Source organism: Scomber japonicus, chromosome 23, assembly GCF_027409825.1.
Source record: "Scomber japonicus isolate fScoJap1 chromosome 23, fScoJap1.pri, whole genome shotgun sequence".
Lineage (NCBI taxonomy): Eukaryota > Metazoa > Chordata > Actinopteri > Scombriformes > Scombridae > Scomber > Scomber japonicus.
This window is the reverse complement of record NC_070600.1, coordinates 18,601,402-18,623,595: the sequence shown is the minus strand read 5'-3', so window position 1 is coordinate 18,623,595 and position 22,194 is coordinate 18,601,402. Positions and strand designations below refer to the sequence as shown.

At 39.3% G+C, this 22,194-nt stretch overlaps 1 protein-coding gene across 3 annotated transcripts in view; it reads right to left on the bottom strand.

The window, feature by feature from the left end:
* ppfia2 (PTPRF interacting protein alpha 2) overlaps window positions 1-22,194 on the bottom strand; it is a 140,842-nt gene that overhangs the window by 91,849 nt on the left and 26,799 nt on the right. For 2 of the 3 annotated variants that reach the window (XM_053343941.1, XM_053343942.1), the window contains exon 1: window positions 3,297-3,377. In XM_053343941.1, coding sequence (XP_053199916.1) covers window positions 3,297-3,377 — 81 coding nt within the window. Of the gene's footprint in view, window positions 1-3,296; window positions 3,378-8,855; window positions 8,862-22,194 lie in introns of those variants that run through there. The other variant, XM_053343940.1, reaches the window with a different exon arrangement.

The following is a 22,194-nucleotide window of genomic DNA, read 5'->3' as shown; positions in this document are numbered from 1 at the left end:
TTGACAACAGAGGACAAATGCTGGGGAACAATTATATCTCATTTTTCAGGTAGCTCAACCCTGACAAAGTATTTGGCAGGGTATTATAAGATGGGAACAATGTGATATTAAATACAAGGACATGGACAATACAACTAATAATCTAACAAAGGAAGAAAACAGGTTTGGATTAAATTTGAATGCATCCAAATTAATTTCAGACACTCTGTGAACTTATTTCCTAAATGCTAAAATCTTACAACTGTACGCATCTTGCTAGAGAAAATTGCCCAAGGAGGAGAAAAACAGTGAGCACTATTTCTCCAATTGACTCAACAGCTCTATACAGTGTTGCTTAATAGTGACATTACACTGAATTGTCCTGTTTTCACAATGGCTAGAAGGGATATCCAACCTCTTTCTTGGACTTCATGAGGCAGCACAACAGTCATGGTCGTGCTCTGAGCATTAGACTCTATGTCACATTGAAGAAAGTCATTGCTAAGACTCTCATCTGAACCCAATAATATGGTCCTGTGGGTTCAAAGCACTGCCAGTAAACCGTCTCCCGTGGGAAGTATCTTCTTGGATGTCACCCCAACCACTCAATTTGACTGTTATCAGCTCTGTGTACTAACACTTGCCTCATTCCTCCTGTCACGATGTCACTATGCAGAAATAGCATGTTAAAAGAGCAGCGACAAGCTAGGGATGGCACTGTCCACCACTTGGGTCCAGACTGACATATCTCAAGTAATGAATGGATTACCATTAAATTTTGTCGAGACACTGACGTTCCCCAGAGGATAATTCCTAATGACTTTGACAATGCCTTCACTTGTCATCTAATGCCACCAGCAGGTCAAAGTTTTCCTTTACAAAGTGAAATATCTTGGCACCAAATTCATGGGTCCTTCATAATGTATCGTCATGACATTGGATGGATTGCAATTTAGTTTCGTACATCCATCTCCACATCAGAATTAGCTTTGGTTATTTCTTAACTTTTCATTGAGTTCCATCATCAAATCCAACTTTTATATTGGTCCAAAACTTTGGTTTATGACTAATTACCTGCTAAACTAATGATATTTTCATTTGCCTCTGTTATACAATGAGTTTAGCACTATATAGCAAATGTTAGTATGGTAATATGCTAAACTAAGAAGGTTAGCATGGTCAACATTATACTTGCAACACATCAACATGATAGCATTGTCTTCGAGAGCAATCCTAACATTAGTACTCAGTATGCTAGCATGGCTGCAGACTTGGATCATTCAATCGTTTTCAAACCATTTGTTGCCGACAGGTTTACAAAAAGAGGAGTGCAGTTTCATTCTCCTAATGTCTGTGCTTCATGTAAATCTGCCAGCTCCCTCCAAATGTCATCAAGGAGATATCGGTTGAGAGTCAGGGCAAGATATAGAGACTGTGGACACAGCTGTGTGGCAGACTAACAGGCTCCCAAACTAAGCAAACTCTGACAATTCTGGGTACATGTTTGCAGAGGCTGGGTGAATACTAAAAAAAAAAACTAAAAAAAACTTCATCATCCTGATAGAGCCACAATGGCTTCAAAAAGGCACCTACTTTGCATGTAATTCAATTTTCCTCGGCCGATTTGTAATTGCGAACTAGGAAGGGCAACCTGATAAAATGAACATTATTAGGAGTTGGTAAATAATCTGAGAGAAACTGTGTTCAAAATGGCTGTACTGAAAGATCACTGATTTGGCATGGCTCAGTGGAGTGATGCATGTTGTTACCTACCCAAGCATGATTGATCTTACATCACCTCGAGGGTAGAAGAAAAAGAGTTTTGATTTATGTGTATTGAAGCAGCCCAGTACTGAGTTTCCCTACAATTCCTTTTTATGGGGATTTCCTGGTACTATAATCTGTGAGCTACAGTACGTCTTTAATTTGGTGATATCAGAGGAGCTTCTTCCGCCAGGTACAAGCCCTCGGGGAGCTTTTCCTCGCTAATGATTTGACATGAAAAGACAAAGCTGAGGTTTATGACGCCCCAGACAAACACTGAAGGGTAAAATCTTCAAATGCGAAAGTCAGACAGGCTCAGCGGCTAGAGGGCAGACGAACAAGATATTGGATGATGTGATTTAAGAGGCAGAGATAATGATACTGTGCCTTATTGGGCGTTTGAAGCTCCAGGCCTTTCCTTGTTGCTTACTATATAAGCAACTTTGTCATCTAAAATATCCCTATACAAGAAAATAGAAAAAACTTGCAAGTGAGGATGAGACTCTCAGCTTTTTGATTCTGGCCCAGATTGTGATTAGACTGATTAGGCAGGTGTATTCCTACATAAACATCTCATCTCATTTCAAGAGCAACCCACAAACCACTTTTCCCTCATCTTCAGTAAAGCAGCAGCTTATGAAATCACACTGAGTGCACCAGATGCAAAATTACCCCCCACTCCACCCCCATCATCACCTTTTTCCCCCCTTTGATAGTGAGGAGTGAACAGCAGGATCTTGAAGATTGCTGTGAATATAAAATTTGATAAATCCTGAGAATGAAATCGCACTCACTGAAACATTTCCTTCTCCTCTTCCTTACACCCACAGTAAAAACAGAAAGTACTGGCTTGGTTACAGTCATATGAAACACATTCGATCAATATCCACTGACGCTGCTTCATTGCCATGCATGAGCTCTGGGCAGTGCTGAAATATGCAAGGGCAGCTCACAGCAATCAGTGCAGAGAACTGTGCCCTTTCTCTTTAGAAACAGGAAGAATACATCTAATAGAATTAGAGCACAATTCAAATATAGATATACAAGGAGTAGGATTCAGTGGGTTAAGCATGAATAATTTAACATCATTATACAGCAGCTAGTTGAAGATGAAGTCTAAAATCTAGTTTCTCACAATAGCCTGCCACCCTCAGATGTTTTATTTAATATGCTGAAGTATGAAACCATAGAGTTTAAAATTTAAAATTGGTCTCCTTGTTATATCTTTATGGACTTCCTGAGAATTCACTTTGCTTTAACTTTACCCAAAAGACACATATTTCTGGCTACATCTTAATGAATAACAGTAGGTGGGCTGTAATGCAAATCCAATACAAACTCCAATACAAATGAGGATTGAGCTATGGGAGTCTGAAGGGGTCAGGCAACACATGCAGGAAACACCTCAAACTCAGCTCTGCAGACAGTCGTGCGCACAAATACACCACACGGCATCCTTTTTTTTCCAAAATAGTAACGCACTGACAGACACAAAGAAGAAAGAAGATACAGAGGTGGTATAAAAAGGGGCTAAAACCCTGCAGTTCACTTGCCTGGAACGTGTAAAACCTCGTCCCATTCGGTGGATGCACCTTGGGGGAGTTGGTCCCCGTACTCATGTCTGAGAAAATCATAATCCCTTTGATGGACAAACAATCCAGAACTGATACTTGTTTTGTTTTTTTTTAAATCAGCCACAGATAAAGTGTTCACGAGAACTACAAAAAAAAAAAAAAAAACGATCCGAAGCCAGGACTCGGATCAGCCCCTGACCCGAGTCTGCGCTCCAGGCATTGGATGGTGAAGCCCTCTGGTAAGATGCGCAATGCTCCGGGCGAGGAGGAATAAAAACCGTGATCACAAAAGTGGAAAAACAAAATCAACTCTCTTGTCTTCTTTGCACCTCCCCGATCGCATGCAAATGATTATTCTTTGTGTCCTAACGATTTGTCTGCAGAGTAAAACCTGCGGAGAGACAGCGGCTCCATGATCCCCCGATGTCCGCTGCAAGCAGCTCTGACAGCGGCTCGGATGGGTCCGTCTGTGCGGGGATTATCGCCTCCCTGCTCCTCTCTGCCTTCACCAATAACCAGTCAGAGCATCACAGCCAGCAGCATACTGGGTGCCTCGATTGGCAGCAGAGACACACGTTTGCTATGTGTGTGTGTGTGTGTGTGTGTGTGCGTGTGTTTGCACTGTAAAAAAAATCCTTTAGTTACAAAGTAATTTAAAGTAATCCCAAAAATAGGATGTCAGTGTGTTATGGTTATGCCCCCTCCCCCTTTTTTTTTGAGTGCTAAAATTAAAAATAATTAAAAATACATATAAGAAGAGTAGATTTAATGAAACAATACTGCACTGAAAATAACTTGATTGTGCTGATGATGTGATTTTTTTTGCAGTGTATCTCAGTATTGATTTGAGGAAGAGAGTGATGCTTATTTCTTTCTGTGGAACAGGATGAGAAGTTACCACAGTGTAAAACATACAGCAGTGTGAAAGATGGCCTCGTCTGTCCACTCAGAGAGGGAGGAAAGCTGTGGTATTTCAAGTGAAGAATTCATCAGCAGTTAAATGAGAAAACAAACTACATCAGTGGTAAATATAGGTTAGGACATGATTAGATGAGTCCGACCAGTGTTGGAATTATACTAAAAATAATCAATCACTGTCATCCACATGATGGATAGGGTGCAGTTTGGGAAACTGACTGTTTCATCAATATTTTCTGGATGTATGTGGGTAAAGCATGCAGTAAAGTTTTATTGTGCTTTTAGTCTTATCATTCAGTTAGCAACCTGTTTTCATTTGTCATTTTTGAATCCATTAGCACTAATTCAAAAAGCTACTTCATTATTTTCACATAGTCATATATCTCCGAAGCTAACCTTTACTTAAAATGGAGAGCCACCGTGACCTCTTCTTTCCAATCACATCTCATGCCAGCATCCATTATCGAGCTGTCTGAAACATTTCTCCCCATTTCACTGTCTTACTTCGTCCACAGACCCGCCATGTTTTCGCGCAGCATGGCCTATATTGATTTCTTTTTGCTGACGCACTTAAACGTTTCTATAAAAATACAACCAATTTAAGACGAGCCCATTGACAAAAATATATGATGAAAAGCACTTCCATTTGAACAGACTTCCAACCAGGGGTGATGTGCTTCGACTTTTCATCCAATTTTCTCTCATCAAGTGGCCTTTTCATGAGAGTAATCCACATTTACTGAATGGTCTAATCCAATTCTTAGTCCAAGCTACAGTACCAAGAGCCATCTGAAAAAAAGTTCAAAATGAAATTATTTTCTTTGTTCCATTGAATTTGGCGCCAGCATTCAAGTTGGCATTTTGTATCTTGATAAAGAGGACTCTGATAATTGGATCAAAAGCAGAGTATTTAGCACATAATTCAGATATTAAATCAAGTTTAGTTACTGTTAGGAACAGCCCAAGCAGTTCATGCTCTGGCTTGATTTGATGTTGTTTGACACAGTTGGGTGAGCTTGATTAAGCTGAGTGGGTTAAACTCACTTCTAGCCTCACAGTCTTCAGAGGGATTTGGTTTTAGAGGACTTCAGAGTATTTGCTCTTGCAGGTTAACAGAATTTCCAGACTGAGCTGAGGTTGCACTCCTGACCCAGGAATATTTAACTGTGTACTGATCCAAAAATCATTCAGACTCCTCCTCAAACTCACCATTAATACTGCACAATAATGCCAGATATTCACTGTGGGCTTGACCTTACATAGGCGATAAGAAGGCAAAAGTAGATGAGATGCTTTTGGAAGACAATTAAGACAACAGAAATGATAAATTAGAAGCAGAGATGCTCAAGCAGAGCAGAGATGCTCCAGATGGGGCCTGAGGTCCAGGCATCTGATTGGCTGATAAAACTTGGGCAAAGCTCAGTGGGAGACATCCTGGGGTCAGTTTTTTCAGCGGACATGCCCAGCCCTGTGTCTCATCGTAACAGCAAGAGCTTACAAAAAAAGACTGCTTAGCCTACAGAGATGTCACTTTGGGTTGACTAAGGTTTTGACCACAAGCCTACTGTATATGTGGCAAAGGTCAGTAATTAGATTCAAACATAATACCGGTGCTTTTGCTGGTCTTAGTCAATCATAATCAAATCATATAGAATTTATTTTACAGCTATACTTTACATCATTTTGGTAACACTGTTTAGTTGCATATTGATTTGAAATGTCTGCAATATGCAACTATGATGAATTAAGAATAAAAAAATGTGCTTGGTAACTATAGTATGGTAAAGAGCAGTAGTAGTAGAGGAGTATGAAGATAGAGGAGGGGAGGACATTTCTCTTCTTTTGAAAATGTTAAAAGTAAAGTTAGACTTTGTTGTTGGCTTACTGACTCATTTTCAAAAAGATGAGAGGAAGAGGCAAGAGAGAGAGAGGAAGAGGCAAGAGAGAGAGAGAGAGAGAGAGAGAGAGAGAGAGAGAGAGAGAGAGAGAGAGAGAGAGAGAGACACAGACAGACAGACAGAGAGACAGAGAGACAGAGAGAGAGAGAGAGAGAGAGAGAGAGAGCGAGCAGTTGTGGTCGAGTGAGCTAGAAAGTGAATAGAGAGAGGGAGTGTCGGTAGCAAGAGAGTCGATGAATCAGATCAATAAAATGTTCTGATTGTTTCACAGCGGTTACGTCCTACAGAGCACTAACACACCCATACCTCCACACCCGTCAGCACAACCAAGCAGCGGTGCACCACGCTGCCTGAATTGGCCTGAATAGAGCCTCAGAGTGTGAAAGCATCACAAATTGTCAAGGTTAAACAACTAAAACATCTAAATGCAGCTCTGTGAGGGGGGGGGGGGGGTTGGGGGGGGGCAGAAACTCACAGTGTCCTGCATGAAAGTCACCCATCCACTTGACCTGCTTATCCTTACTTTAGTTTTTGCTCCATAAAAAGGAGAAAGTTTGCTGTGTTGGATGTTCACCATGATGGTTTGCTAACCTTAGCGAGTCTGAAATTTTTTTTATAGCATAAAGATCTGACTATAAAACACAATCAATAATATTAAACTGATTTATTATGGAGCTAAAATTGACAAATCTGTTATATGGTACTATACAGACCTCATAATAATGCTCAGATTAATGAATAAATGCTTTAGTTAATGATATTGGGGATAAATAGAGATATAGTGGGGAATCATTTGTGTCCTTTTAATTTGTGACAACCTGTGCTCGACCCGCTGGAGCGTCACTGCTGAGTAGGACCATGTGGGTATGCAGGATCTTTGCCATCAGGGGTTACTAAGCCCTTCTGCACATCAGTCACATATAGGGACTTGTCTGTGTTCTGCAGTGCACTGGACTCTGACGTCATTGTACAGATGTGCAGTGGGCATGGCTTAGTGGTTCTAAGTGCTCATTGGCTGGGGCCTCTCAATCCTCTCTGTGTTTTCTCCAGCTCTGATCGACACCACTCTTTGTCTTTCAGCATTCCCACAGCTGCCAAAGCATCAGAGGAGGAAAATTAAATATGAGTTAAGAGACCAAACTGGCCAAGAGGGTATTTTAAATTAATTAAAGCAGGACATTGTAGTACAAATTACACAGTTAATAGAATATTTGATCAAAGTGGGGTATTTTAAAAAAATCATATTTCCAATCAATTTTTCATCAAAGTACTTATTCGTACGGTACCACTGAGGCAGTTTGTGCCAACACCGAGATTGTGGTTCATTAAACCGGCACCTGAGTGAGTGTGGTTGCATGTGTGTCTGCTCATGTGCTTTCATGCAGGCCTGCACGTCTCTTCAAATGCATCCGTCTTTCCATCCAAATCCCTTAAGAAGAAAAACACACATGGTCCTGTTTCATCAATCAAAGCGCTCAAACAAATTGATTTTTGGTTTGAAAACCCGTGTTTGATCTGACCGCTGTCCTAATCTACGAGGCCAGCTACAGCCTTAGACAGATATCAGATAATAAAAGTGATAATGCTCAAGTAGAGGTTTGAGAGGCATGTTTGGTTTCTGCAGAGCAAAGCTAATGTGTATTTAGGTAGAAGAGTGTGATGCTGCTTTTAGAGGTCTTGTTAAGGGCAGATAAGAATTCCTCATTAAACCCCCAGTTGTTGAACAAATACACATGAAACACTTAGCAATGACCCATAGCTATATCGGTGGGCGTACGAGACCACACATACCAGAGCTGTGCTAACCTGAGGATATGTATGTAAATCACACATTTTCATTTACTCTGAACGCATGTGTGTGTGTGTGTGCACTTGTATGTCTCTGATACACATTGTAAGCTTGTGACGGAGCATTTTGCTGCAAGCCTGCTTGGTCAAACAACCACTTAAACTGCAAATGAGCTGCAAACAAGGAACAGAAAAGAGTGACATTTTGTGCATACGTAATAAGGATGTTGGTGACTGCAACTTTATCTGCAAGGCAATATAAGGAGGCCAAACAAGAAACATGAGATGGACCAGCATTAATGGCAGTGGCAGACTTTTGCAGCTTTGAATAAATTCTCCCATGTTTAAAAAAAAAAAATGCAAATCATACTGCACCAACCTGAGAACACTAGAGCCAGGTCTTTCTTAGTGGTGAACACAACAGAAAAGTATAATTAATTGGTTACAGAAAACACTCGTTCACAATTTCCCAACGGGGACAAATGAGCTGACAGAAAGCAATTATTCTAGGAAAGAGTGTCATGAGAGTCTATCCTAACATGCAGTGAAAAAAAATACACATTTGAAAGGAAAAGAATGAAGCTTACGGTGAAATACATCAATTCATTTCAAGACAACAGTATTGTCTTAAAAATGTATTGAATGTCCCACTGTTTGAATTTCAATGGTTATGTTCATCCACAGGCTACAACAAGCTTTTATGGAACTCAGAGTTCAAAATAAAGATTATTTCCACCAATAATTAATCCGTCTATTGATAGCTGAATCATTTAGTCTGTAAAATGTCAGGAAATGCCAATTATAAGTTCCCAGAGCCTAAGATAATGCCTTCAAATTGCAACAATTAAAAATCTAAAATTGTTCAATTCCAATCATACACAGGTAGAATAGAGATGATGTTGATGTTGAGATATTACAGTCTGGACCAACCAACCGGCGGCTGACATTGCTATCGTTAGCGAATCATTGCAAATAATATTGAAAATATTCAGTAGTGATGGGATTTGGTTTTATGATGTGGATCATGAATTCTATTAAAAATAGACTAGTAATACCGCACTGAGCTGTCATTTCAAACTATCATAAGTTAATATTGCAGTAAATAGCAGCGCTCAGGGGGCAACTCCTCCCTGCTTCAACTAGCTGCTGAGGTGCATTTGATATGCAGCGCATGATAAATCATCGTGGTACTGCAGCATTGGGGACACTCGAGGGAGATGGTGGCATGTTAGAATTAGCATACTCTGTTGTCACCACGCCTGGCACACAGTATCAAACACACACTCCTAACAAGCTGACTAGAGACAAGGCCCTTTAAGGAGATGAAGATGTGTTGTCATGTACTGTAATACATACTGTATTATAGGCCTCCCCAAAGAACTCAACTGTCAGCTAAAGCAACTGGCAAATCTATACCCATCCTCTGGGTATGGAGAGAGGGAGCTATGAGTGTCAAGAACCAGCTTCACTGTGAGGAAACGGGGCATTTTTCAGCACAAATTGATGAAGAAAAGGCTTTTTTGCTGTTCGCCTTTCCATAAAACTCCTGAAATAAAGTTCTACGAAGCTTTCAGGTTTTTTCTTATTCTCAATGCAGTTCCTGTACAATAGCTCAGTCTGCTGCTGAAGGGCCCCTCCAGGCCCCCCAACACTGCCACCTTACATAATCAGACTTGCCACTTCCTAATTGGGTCTTCACCTGCTGCCATACTCTACATCAAATTCCACTGGCTCTTATTATCATCAAAATGTCATTTGAAACAGTTTTGTGGCTCCTTCTCTCTTAAATTATCCCCAGAATTTCTGTAATTGCTCCATCATTATGACTAGAATACTAATTTCTTTAAGCACACTCCAAAATAATTGCGCTTTTGATTGCTATTGCTATTGAGTGTTTTTAGATTGCTATTGCACTGACAATCTGGCAAGACTTTTTACTGGGCTTGTTTTAATATCTGCTGGCTAAAGTCTCTGGCTAGGTTTATAACAAACAACTCCCACTAGATCTGCAGGTTTCAGTAAAGGTCATGAGGCCCTCCCTGCACGGAGGCTTCTTGGTGGTCCGAAGCGGAGCAGCAGTGGAGGTATATTGATCGAGTCAACAGTCATGTGTGGGCAGACAGCCGTAATGGACGTTGCCCCGATCCTGTCACTGCTGAAACATTAGAGCTGTGTTTGTGTGTGTGTGTGTGTGTGTGTGTGTGTGTGTGTGTGTTGTTAACCTTATCCAGTGGAGAAGCTGCGAGTCAACAAAATGCTGGAAAATAAAGGAAGACAAAAAAAGAGTGCATATAGAGTTAGATAATAACTGTTTATTATAAATAAGCATATGTGCTTGTGGAGTCATTTGTGCACATATAAAGCTGTTACTTTATGACCAATGTAATCCATGCACACTATTTGTCGCCTTTTCCAATAGGGACGTTTGCAAAAAGAGAGTAAAAAAGCAAAAAGCATTGACATCATTATAAAATACTGTTACAATCATTATATCCTGATAAAAGCCCTATTGCTGCTGATGTGCATAAAGAGAGATACTCTGCCTTGAGGCGTTGGAGTGCACAGTACTGTACATACAGTGGGAGATAAGGATGGCAGAGCAGGAGGTGGAAGCGTTGGTATGCTTATGCAGAGAAGCACAGACTACCGTTTGCTACATACACAGGTTTGTGAAAATGTGTTACAGCAGTTCGGGGGGGATCATGAACGTCTACACAAAATTTTGCAGCAATCAATCTAAAAGTTGGCGAGATATTTGAGTCTGGACTGACAATGCTGTCCCCTAGAGTCATACCACAAGGACAGCTATAACTCACATGACACACTCGCTTTCTCTTTACACTGTAACTCACTTTCCAACACTGCTCTCTGGCTGCATCTTCCACACTCTTGTCTGTTGCCGTCTGTCTTAAGTGTTAAAGTTCTAAATCATACTCTTTTTTGGCTGCTCTAAACTACGTAAATACGTGAATGATGAAATCCAGAGGACTATTATTTTCCATTTTTGATATGCAACATTTTAGAACAGGTTCTTTCAGACATTTAGTGCCACAGGGAGGAAAAATAAGGAGTATGGTACAGTACGGTATTGCTTGCCACCCTCTGGGAAATTCCAAGTGTTTTCACAGTCCAGTTGTTTTCACCAAAGCTCTACAGGAAGCTGAAGCAGCCTTTGACATTTTTTTCCCTTAGAAGTTAGTCTCAAAGAAGAGATTTTGTCAGTAGGTTGTCATTTGAAAAAGGTTTTTTCCCCCCATAGTCTATAGCTAAGATAAAGACAAAGGCAAAAAAAACCCTGTGAAGAAGCTGCAGGAAATAGAGCTCACAATTCTTCTTAGTGCTCTTGAGTGCAGCGAGGAGTTGAGGTTTCATCCCTGTGGTCGACTAACCTCTCGATCCCACTTCCGTGATTCCTGACAGCGAATACAAAAGGAAGGGTCTACTTTCTTAACCATGGATTTTTTTATTTTTTCAGACCTTCCTGCAGAAAGCTTCTAATTTTATGAAGAATTCAAGTAAGAGGGGTAACACTCATAATTCTTAAAAGTATGAATACATCAGATACAGTTTGTAAAAATAAGCAGGAACTAAACTCATCTGTACTAAAAGTGCATGTTTTGTTCATAATTACAAAATATCCCAAAATTAACATGTAATTGCGCCAGTACAGAAAACCAAACATATCTATAGTTGCAGATTTTGCACATCATGTTTCACAGAAGGTGAAATTATATTTTGTTAAAAGACAAAAACAGTCCTTGTTTACAATAACAATATGACTGTTTTCCAGTTGGACCCATCATACCAGATACTGTATATTTAGCTCCTCTAAAGCTACCGCTGGTGACAGTTATTTGTTTACTCATACATAAAATAACACAGACACAGACAATTCCAGGATTCAGTTGGAGAGTCCATCGGGAAAATAATCAAACCCGGAGCGAGCGGAGAACAGCGAAGCAGATTTTCAATCATCCGCGGCGAACTAACACCACATTACAAACATACTGATTTTGACTGTCCTGATCGCTCGTGCTGTTGTGCTCAGCACTTCTAAAGAAACTTGCTGATTCGGGTACATGAACTGTCAATCATTATTTTCAGTATAGTTATTCATACACAGATGCTGACTGGCAACAGCTTTTATTTTATGTATGAAAATAGAACTTGACAGAAGAACCAGAGGAAATTTAATCCATAGGGTGAAATAAAGGAGATTTGGAGTGAAACAGTTATCTTATAACAGTTTGAAAGTGACTTCACCACAGCAAACATTGTCTGCAAAGCTCAAACATGTGATATACTGCTTTAAATATGAATGCATGTGTACTGTAGAATAAATAATAAAACATAAACAACACAGAAGCGTCTGAAACTTCTCAAATGCACTAACTGGTTCTTATTAAGCAGTGAAATAAACACTCCCACTTGAAGCTGCTATTTTGATATTTCTAGATGCCAAAAATATCTGATTCAAAAGTCATACATAATAGCTGAGTCACAAAATGCAGAGCATCGATGTGAAACCGCCTACATCTCATTCTTGCTGGGTTGGTTCTGCAGTCTTATTTGAATGTCATGAAGCTTTTTCTGGATGCACAAACTGCTTGGTAACCACACGTTAGAGGAGAAATTGTAAACTATCTGCTTGTGTTGATTTTATCTGAAGAACAAGCTACATACAACCTAGGTAAGTAACATATGTGGAATGCATGTATTCTTTACTGTGTGTGGGTTGATGTTAAAGTCTAAATATAGTTTGTTATACATAAGGAGAAATTCCTTTAGAAGATGGTTTGAACAGTTAAAAAGCATAAAGAAGGATTGTGTCAAACATTGCATCATTCATGTTGCATCTAGTCATGGTAAGTACACTTTGAAGAACAAAAACCTGCTGTTATGTCAGTGTTGCTGGTAGGAAATTTAACCTTGTGTATAACAAGCTCCTTTTCCACTACATAGTATCAGCTCAAATTGGCTCTATTCGCCTGTTTTGGTTTTACATTGGTCAAAAGTTGTGGATAGCACCTAGTACCCGGTACCTGAGTCGATACTAAAAGCTGACATGAAAACACTGCAGACCACTGATTGGTCAGAGAGGGTCGTCATAAAATCCTGTGATGGAAAATGAATGAATGAAAAGGAGAAATGCAGGGGAGGAAAATGAAACCATCAAAGCTTGCTTCCATAGTGAATCATCTGTCGAGTGTTTGATGGATATTTATTTGTGCTTTAGATCGCAACCGCCACGAAACAATCAGAAAATAACATCTCATTTATCGCATCCACTCTGTTCACGCTGCTGACAGAGTCTAACTTCACTTTTATTCTTATCAAATGAAGACAAATGTCCTTTCCTCATCCTAAACTGCTCCTAAATCTATACTAGAGTACTTCTTTATTTTATGAATGAAACAGTACACAGACACACAAAGCTGCTGTGTGGGTTTGACCAACCAGCAACAGTCATCGCTGCAAAACCCGTCCCCTTGAGGGGTTGCCATATGCAGTAGAAAATGAAATCCAGGAAAATAAAGTGAGAGTAAAGTCAAGTAGAAATGAGTAGAGTAAAGTAAAGTGGAGCTTTTACCATGTAGTGGAAATGTGTCTTTAGAGTGCACCATTGCTGCTGAGAATTGCAAGGGGCTTGAAATTGTTGGTTCAATACCATGTTAAACGCCCTCTGCTGCTTCTGCTTGTAACTTTCAACAGTCAGTATTATTCACAAAATCCAATAAAAATGTTAAAAACAAGGAGATAGATTTCAAAATGTAAAATAGTCACTGTTTACTGGAGTATTTGTTGTTATTTTTTAGGTTCTCCACACTCATTAAAATAGTATCCTCTGATGATTTATGGGCCTAATTACATTGACTATGTTCCTATTTTATTACTTCTTTAAACAGATCTTGGGACCTATTGTTTTAAGCTGTGTTATGCTGACTGATAAAAATAAAGAGAAAAACAAGCAATACATAACAGGAATACTGCTTCTTGTAATCAGGGCTCTTACTTTTGAAGCTTTTTCATTGATAGCCACAATTAAATACAATACAAAAAATTAATCAAAAAGGTATGTTTGTGAAAAACAGCTTTTTTTGTCCTTATATTGCCTCCAGCAGGCAGTGAAGTATAACTTGTGTGTACTATAGTTTCTCAAGGTGCCTCTATCCATCTTGACCTGAATAGAGCTGGAAACTGAACGAGTAAGCAACTATTATTTCCAGCTGCCATTTTTGTTTGGGTCAAGGAGTGGAGATACAACTTGAGAAACAGGTCACCACTTCACTCTCCATCTCAGTAAACAGAAGATCTTTGAACTTTCTCAATCTCAAACTTTGGTGTGCACTGATAGTCATTGGAAAACGAGTCAAATCCTCTTTCAAAGACACTCAGAGTAAATACAAGCTAACTGTGTCTGTGATTGTATGAAAGCTTGTGCTGCTGTCACATAAAGGGGATTACACTTGCTTTAAAGACACTAAAATATGATTACTCATGTTTCCTAAACCAAACCAAAACAGCTATGACAACTGAATCATCCTCCACATACACTCAAAATTACCAGTAGATATAAATTCGTCACCGACCCTGACAAAAACTACGCTACTCTACAACAATGCCACTGATATCTAAACTGCTCTGTGGCAGCTCCGGAAACATCTACAGTGATGTGGGTTGGTTGACAGGTTAACGGAAGTCATTTTGAAGGCTTAATGAGCACTTATACATGCACAAACACACTACTGTCAGTCCACAGAGCTTTGAGTGGGTGACTGATGCCTCCTAAATGGAGTACGGAGAAATATTAGATAGAGGAAGGGTGTGTGCATGCATGTGTATCCATGGTAAAACTATACAGGTAACAGATAATACAATAGTGTAACTTGGGGGTTATTCATGATTTATGTTAATCTCAAAAAACAAGGATCAAATCCACAATGACATTCTTGATCTTGGAGCACAGCCTTGAATATGTGAATATAAACTACTCTTCGTCAAAGCTGCGGCTGTAATCTTAAGGGTTGTCAAGAAACCTTGGTTTTTGATGATGAGCAGCATAATTCTGGACAGACGCACATGAAGTTGCTTGACTGCAGGAATTTCATTAATTGTTAAGAAATCTACCATATACATAATTTTGTGAGTATCAGTTGTTTAAGGTAGTATGAGTAAACGTTTCCATGACAGAAAATGCTAAAGGAACTGCTTGAAAAGTGACCTCTGCTGTGGAGTAGAAATCCAACAGGGAGATTTGGTCATTTGCTATCAAAGGCGTTTTTATTGCTGTAAATCTTAACTATAGGCCCATTACTATCGTAATTTGATATGACCCTAATTCACCTAAGTGGACAAGTTTCAATCACTAGACGAGTTTCTCTCCTTTAGCTAAAGGCTGAGTGTGAAGGAGGGGATCCACAAGGAGACATATTGCACCATAAAAATGAAGTGGATATTGACACAATCAATCTTCCATGAGTATACGAGCACATCTCTTTTTTTAAGTGTGTGTGTGTGTGTGTGTGTGTGTGTGTGTGTGTGTGTGCTTGCCTTTCCCCTGCCCACCCTCACCCCTGATTGTTTTTTACTTTATTTGCAAGTTCAGGCTCATCAGTCTTCTCCAGCATCGCAGGGGGAAGGAACAATCTCATAACTTTCTCATTACCGCCCCCAGCCTCATGAAGAATACTGCTGCTGCTCATAGATAACAACAAACCTTGCTTTTGGGACATGAAATACCATTTCTGCGGCAGTTTTGCCTTCTGACTCTGAAACTCATTAAGTAATCCAATAAAGGGCCAAAAGTAATAAGGTTAAAGTTCTCATGATAATGAAAAAAAATCTTGAACTGAGCATATGTAATATTTAGGGTGAGTATTGGATGAAACCTGAGTACAGGATGAGCATAAATTCACACCATGCACCAAAATGTTATTCTAATCTTGTTCAATTACACCAGAAAAATCTGTATTTATGAAGTGATTATGCTCCATTGCTGCAGAGAAGCAAAAAAACCCCTCATGCATCGACTTAGAAAAGTTTCTGTGCAACTGAACAACCCTAAAACCTCATTAACATGGCGGACAGACGGGCCCCTTTTCTAAAGGCCAAATCATCATGGCGGAGGAGATGGATGAAAATGAAAGCTGACTGTTTTACTGAGTGAACACGCGCTGAACCCAAACAGACCATCCATCCCATGCAATGTGGACACAGAGCACTACGTCTTCTAGCCTGTCGCCTCCAACCAGCGGAGACCTGCACTTGATCACACGGCTTAATTGGCGTCTTGACAGTACAAACAAACTCATAGGCACACAAACACACACCAAACACCAGCAAATCAACACCAGGAAACAAATTAACACATATGCATGTCTAGATCTGATCAAGTTCCATTTAGGTCCAAAAATGCCAGTGTGTTATAGCTCTGCTGCTCAGACGAAATCAGTGGCTTCAATATGTCAGTACTGTGCTCATAAGATCTAACTCCTACAGTCAGTTAATACAGTATTCCCAAGTGAAGAGGCACAGAGCAGAGAACCATCTGTTTCTATCTTTATTGACATTGGCTGCTGCTTTTAACCTGATAAAGACCATTATGAAGTCTGAAGAAGCCCCGCTGACATAAATGACTTGTGATTTATAGCTTTGATTTGCCCTTCACTGGGAAGCCAATTCATATTCTGCTGGTGGAAGTATCAAGAGAAATGGTCTCAGAAATTATCACAGCTTCTGCATTGCTTTGCCAATATCAATGGATTAGTCTAATGAATGGTTGAGACAGGTTGGAAGATATTTGAGGAGATGTATGAGTAGAGGACTGTGAGTAGTAGTGGCAGTATAGACATAAGGAGAAGAATACTGATGACTTCACATTGCATGAGCTGGGAAATTGGAGGATAGAATTAATGCGATTAAACAAAGAGAGAGCACCATCTGCTGGGCAAAAAGAGCTATTACATGCAACAGTGGAAGCACCAGTGTGTGGATGAGGCCTTTGTAAAACTTAAACTGAGATCATGATCCTAGTTTCATAATCATAACACTTTATTAAACAAAATAGTGATTGAATTGAGGACATTTCTGTAAGCATGGATACAAAATTGACAAATAGTTCATGAAATATAATATTATGAATTGTCTTAAGGGTTATGTCATGTAAATGTAATCATGACCATGTTAAAAAGAAGAATACACTGACAGAATTTACATTAGAGTTAATCTACAAACAACAGTTCCTCCAAATTGGAAATCAATCAATACTAATTTATGGCCTCATCTGCTGACTGATTGGTCCATTAACACTAATATAGTAACTAACTTATGGAATTAGATATAGTATGACATATTTTTAAGATAATGCATCCAAATAAATTATGGTGATATAACAAACAAACAAAAATCATAGAATTGTATTGATTTACAGGATTTTGTGCATCAATGTGAGAAAGCACCTCATTTTGTTAGATATTTATTGCTATCAAAATGATATATAGCAACATCACACTAGGCTATATTAGGGGTCAGATTATATCCGCATCACCAGTGTCTAATTCAAATGTGTTTCACAGGGCTTGAAAATCTCTATGAGAAAATGTACTAGTCTACCAGTAAAAGTAACACTTCTGCTGTCACAGGATCCTACAAATTTTTCCATTAATCATCTTCTATCTTTTGATCTTCATCACATTCACATCATCCACCTCCAAACTGCAGTGTATTATAGAAATAACAAACATTATTCAATGTCTGGTTTAGGTGGATTTTGTCTTTTTTTTTAACCTTGCTGACTGTGCAACCTAATTTGGCCACTAGATGGCAGAATCGAATAACAAGAAACTAACCTCAGTGCAGGTATACAGACACAGAAGAAACTAATTTCCTAAATTATTTTATTACAGGTGGTCTTGAAACAGTTTTTGGCATTGAGTCAAGATGCAAAGTTAGAGTAATGTTTTGTCAGTGACAACACATGTTTTAGTATATTCACTATAAACTCTGATTTTCAGATACAGTATCAAATTGTTTATCCACTCCACTTCAGAGCTGCACTGATTCACTTCCTGAGTTTTTTCAACTCAGTTTTTAAACTAATTTGTAATTGTTACTTACTGTTTGGAAAGATAAAAAAAACATTTCCTCTGGGTTCAACAAACCATCCAATTAAATTCAGTCCAGCATACCTCATGTCTGGTGTCATTTGTTTCATCTCTTTACTTACAGTATGTTTACATCATTGCTGATGTACGTCAGTTCTCATAATGAAAAGCATCAGGGATGATGGGGGATGTATCTCAAATAAAAAGGTGTCACTAGGATGTATTTCACTTTCAGTGTTACTATCTATCTTCTCTTGAGCCATCAAGAGTCAGTCTTGAGATCTGTACTTTCATTCAGACAAGAAACGGTGTTGTTTGCACATATCTACTGTATATCTACTACGATCGATAGACACTAGGCACAAGACCTTCTGTCAGCCACCAGAATCAGGCATCCTCCCACACTCCAACAAACAATCCATATGAGCCGCTCTCGAAGAACCTACACCCTATCAGAACAGCAAATTATAGCAGTTACTATAATCCCCTCATGACAGGGCTGCTTCGAGCCAGCTGCAGCCAGTACTCCTAATTATGAATGTACACCCCAAGCCCAAAAACAAAAAAGCTGTAGTGATGGCTGGCCATTCTCAAGGTGTGTCATGCTGGTGGAGGATGTGTGTAGTTGTGAATGGGTGTGTAGGGACGAGGGCTGAGGGCTGAGTGTCCAATTTTTCCATGCCAGGATGATTTATGATACCTTTTTCATACAGATTCCACAGTGATTTTTTTATTTTACACCTTAGTTGGTGTGGGGTTCAGTATCTTGCCAAAGGACACTTTGACATGTGAACTTAAGGAGCCGGGGATCAAAACACCAAAATCTTCTGAAAAGTTAACGACCTGCTCTACCTTAAGAGCCACAAATGGCCCAAAAAACCTTTGAGAACATCAGCATTTTATGTTGTCTTAACACAAGCAGCTGTACGTAAAGTAAGTGAAGTACAGTGGAAACTAAGCCAAGGCTACTGATTGAAATGAGGAAATGTCTGATGCAAGAACTGGAAAAGCAAAACTACTAAACATTTATTTAGAGGTGGTGTGTATGTCAGATTAGCAGATGACACAGCCTTAAACTGCCATGTCAGACTACATCTTAAACCCCAACACATGTGTTTGCACTACAATCACTACAAACTAAATCTGCTAAACATGATCAGGCAGACTTGCAGGATTGAGAACAAAAAGAAACATGCTCAGCTTATGAAACATCAAAGATGGGATAAAATGACAAATTGTCATCCCCAGCGGTCTGTGGGTGGTCTTTATTTGTATATCCTGTCTGGTACTTTACTTCCTCCTCAACTAATGGGAGCCTGTTTAATATCACTACACATTATCTACAGTACTTCTATAATTAAACTATCCAGCACTTAGCATTCCTCTCACCTTATCTCAGACTAACACTGTCCTTGGCCCACTGACCACTGAAACCTGCTCAGTCAGAACATGGGCATCACTGTTTTTCCCCTAGGCACTAATGAAGTAGGAAATAACCTTTAGCTGTGTGACATTTCACAGCTCCTGCTATTGTACAGCATGGGCAAAATGTTCTGAAAGGAACTGCGGGTGCTGCTCTTGTATTCCAGCTGTCCTCTATGTAGATTTACACATTCACACATGTGATTTACTCCAAACTGATCTGTTAATCTCTCTGTGTTCCTTATTCATAACAATTCAGATTTTAATCAGATATACACCATGGCAGACATGTTGGTAATATCCAAAATGAGTTTTGGCAGCAAACACAAAAAGAAAAGATGTTTTTATAGATGCATATGTGCAGGACTATCGTCTAGCTTCATATTTAATAGAAATAGTGAATGAGGGTGGTGTTAATATTCTCATCTCTTGGCACGACAGTATATCAGCGTATCTCAAATATCAAACTGTTCCTTTAACCTCCCGTTCCACTCATCTATAGAGGGCTCAGTTTCAAAGCTAAAGTGAAGATATTCATTATATCATATCATTTCACACCTACTGAGACCTCTAGGAAAATCACAGCCTCATGAAACTTTACCACCATAAACTACAGACGTCTGGCATTCAGAGAATGTATGGCTTTGTTAGGTTGAATGACATAACAGGGTTTTATGAGCAATTTCCAGAAAAGAAGTGCTCGCCATCTAAGGACTGAAAAATGCAGTTCTTATAGAAATCTCCAAATGTCAAAAGTTTTTGATAATAAATCACAACATGAATTTTTCTGTGGTATTCCTAAAGGCCTTGGTGTTTTAGTGTAGTACACTTTGGAGGGATTTTTGACCATTTTATCAATTCTCAAGTGGTCAAAAATTGTTCAATTTTGCTCCAAATCTGTGTAAAAAAACTGTTGCAAAAACTTATGACACATAATTGAGCATGGGAATGACCATTATATACTTCCGGCATAACGTTCAAAGACTTTATACACTCTAAATGTTCAAAATTCAAATAGGCGCCTAACCAAAACATTAAACTAGAAAAACTTGACACACAGTGCTGAGCTACATCTTAAATTAACCTCCAGGTTCCCAGCTTCCAGATGATGTGTACTCTTAACTCTTTAGTTTCTCTCACACTTTATACCACTGCTGATGAGGCTTAAAATAAAAAACAACAAAAATAGGACTGAAGCCCAAAAATTCATGTCTTTTTAAGCAATCATTACATCATCTAATCATAAGATTTCCATTAAACTAAAACTAACATGCCATTCATCATCATAGTCAATTAATTCATCATTAATTCATATCTTTACTCGGTGTGTGCAACAACAAAAAAAAGACCTGAGGCCTGAGACTTGCTCTTAAAGCTCTTAAAAAGAACTCTGGGAGAAAGCACGGCCAGATTTCCTTCACTACACTCATCAATTCTCCTTCATCTTTTGGGGATATTGGCTGCCATTACAGCCCAGTTTTATTTACCTCTGAGCATCCTTCACTGTGTAAGCAGGTCTGTACACAGCAGCAGTAGCTCATCTTGCGTTTGTTACACACAGCTCCGCGGTCTTAAAAGGCTAAAACTGCACTTGATATTGGATAAGGAAGTGAAGCCCCCATTCCCATCCCACTTCAAGCTAAGACAGTAATGAGATGCCAAGCCTGCTGCACTCAATTTCCCAAATTAAAGTGTCTCCATGGGGTTTCTGTGGGATTGTGGAAAGAGCAAGTGAGCAAACCTCGACTAGGTGAGGCTTTGACTTGAACTGGAGTGTTTCTGCGTCTGTGATGAGTGATAAACACTGACTTCTGGTGTAAAAGTGAGCATATTGTGCCGATCAAATAATGCATCAAAGCGGAACGCAACTTTGAACCACATTTTGCCACAATCTTCTCTATATTTGGCTGTGTGAGTTCACTGTAGATTCCACACACATTCACTTCTTATTCAGCACTTAGGGGACTAAATGGCAGAAATAAGGAATATGCAACATAAAAGCAGAAAACTACAATAAACATGGTATTAAAACTATTTTTTCTCTTCAAAACAGGGCCTCAAGAGACATTTTAAAGCCCCTATTATTTTTAGTTTTTGAAAGTTTTGCTTTATTGCTGCATATTCACAAACACTTGAGCACAAACCATTTCACACAGCAATCCTGGGGCTTTTAGACCCTCTGGAGTTCTGGGTCCCTGGGACAGTTGCCCAGTTTGCCCAGTTGGTAATCCAGTCTTACACAAAATCCACCCATTGCTTGAGAGGACTTTTTTTTCCTTCCTAAGCTATAAGAGCCTTGTGTCTTGATACCTGTGGTGTGCCATAGCTTTAGGCGCTCAGAATACATCACACAGAGCAAAACAACCAGTGCATAAGAGGTTTGACAGTCTGTGTAGTTTACTCTACACACCCTACAGGGTTGAATGAATGAAAGTGAATAGTTAGTGCATTTACCTGTGTGTGGCGTAGTCGTGGGAACAAGCAAAGAGGCCATGATCCGACAAAAAGAGGCAGCAAACGGAGAGAGAAAGACAGAGAGAGAGAAGAGCTATATTAGATCAGGTTAATATAATATTTGAAGCTTACATTGCACAAATTTGAAGAACACAATGAAAGATCAGGTAAGTAAATGAAGTGTAGAATGTAGCATGAAGAAAACCACAGCAGAGCACTCACTGAGACAGCTAATTTGAGGATGCTCCATTGATCTCCTCTGAATGACAATGTGTTTTTCAGGTTATGCGCTAA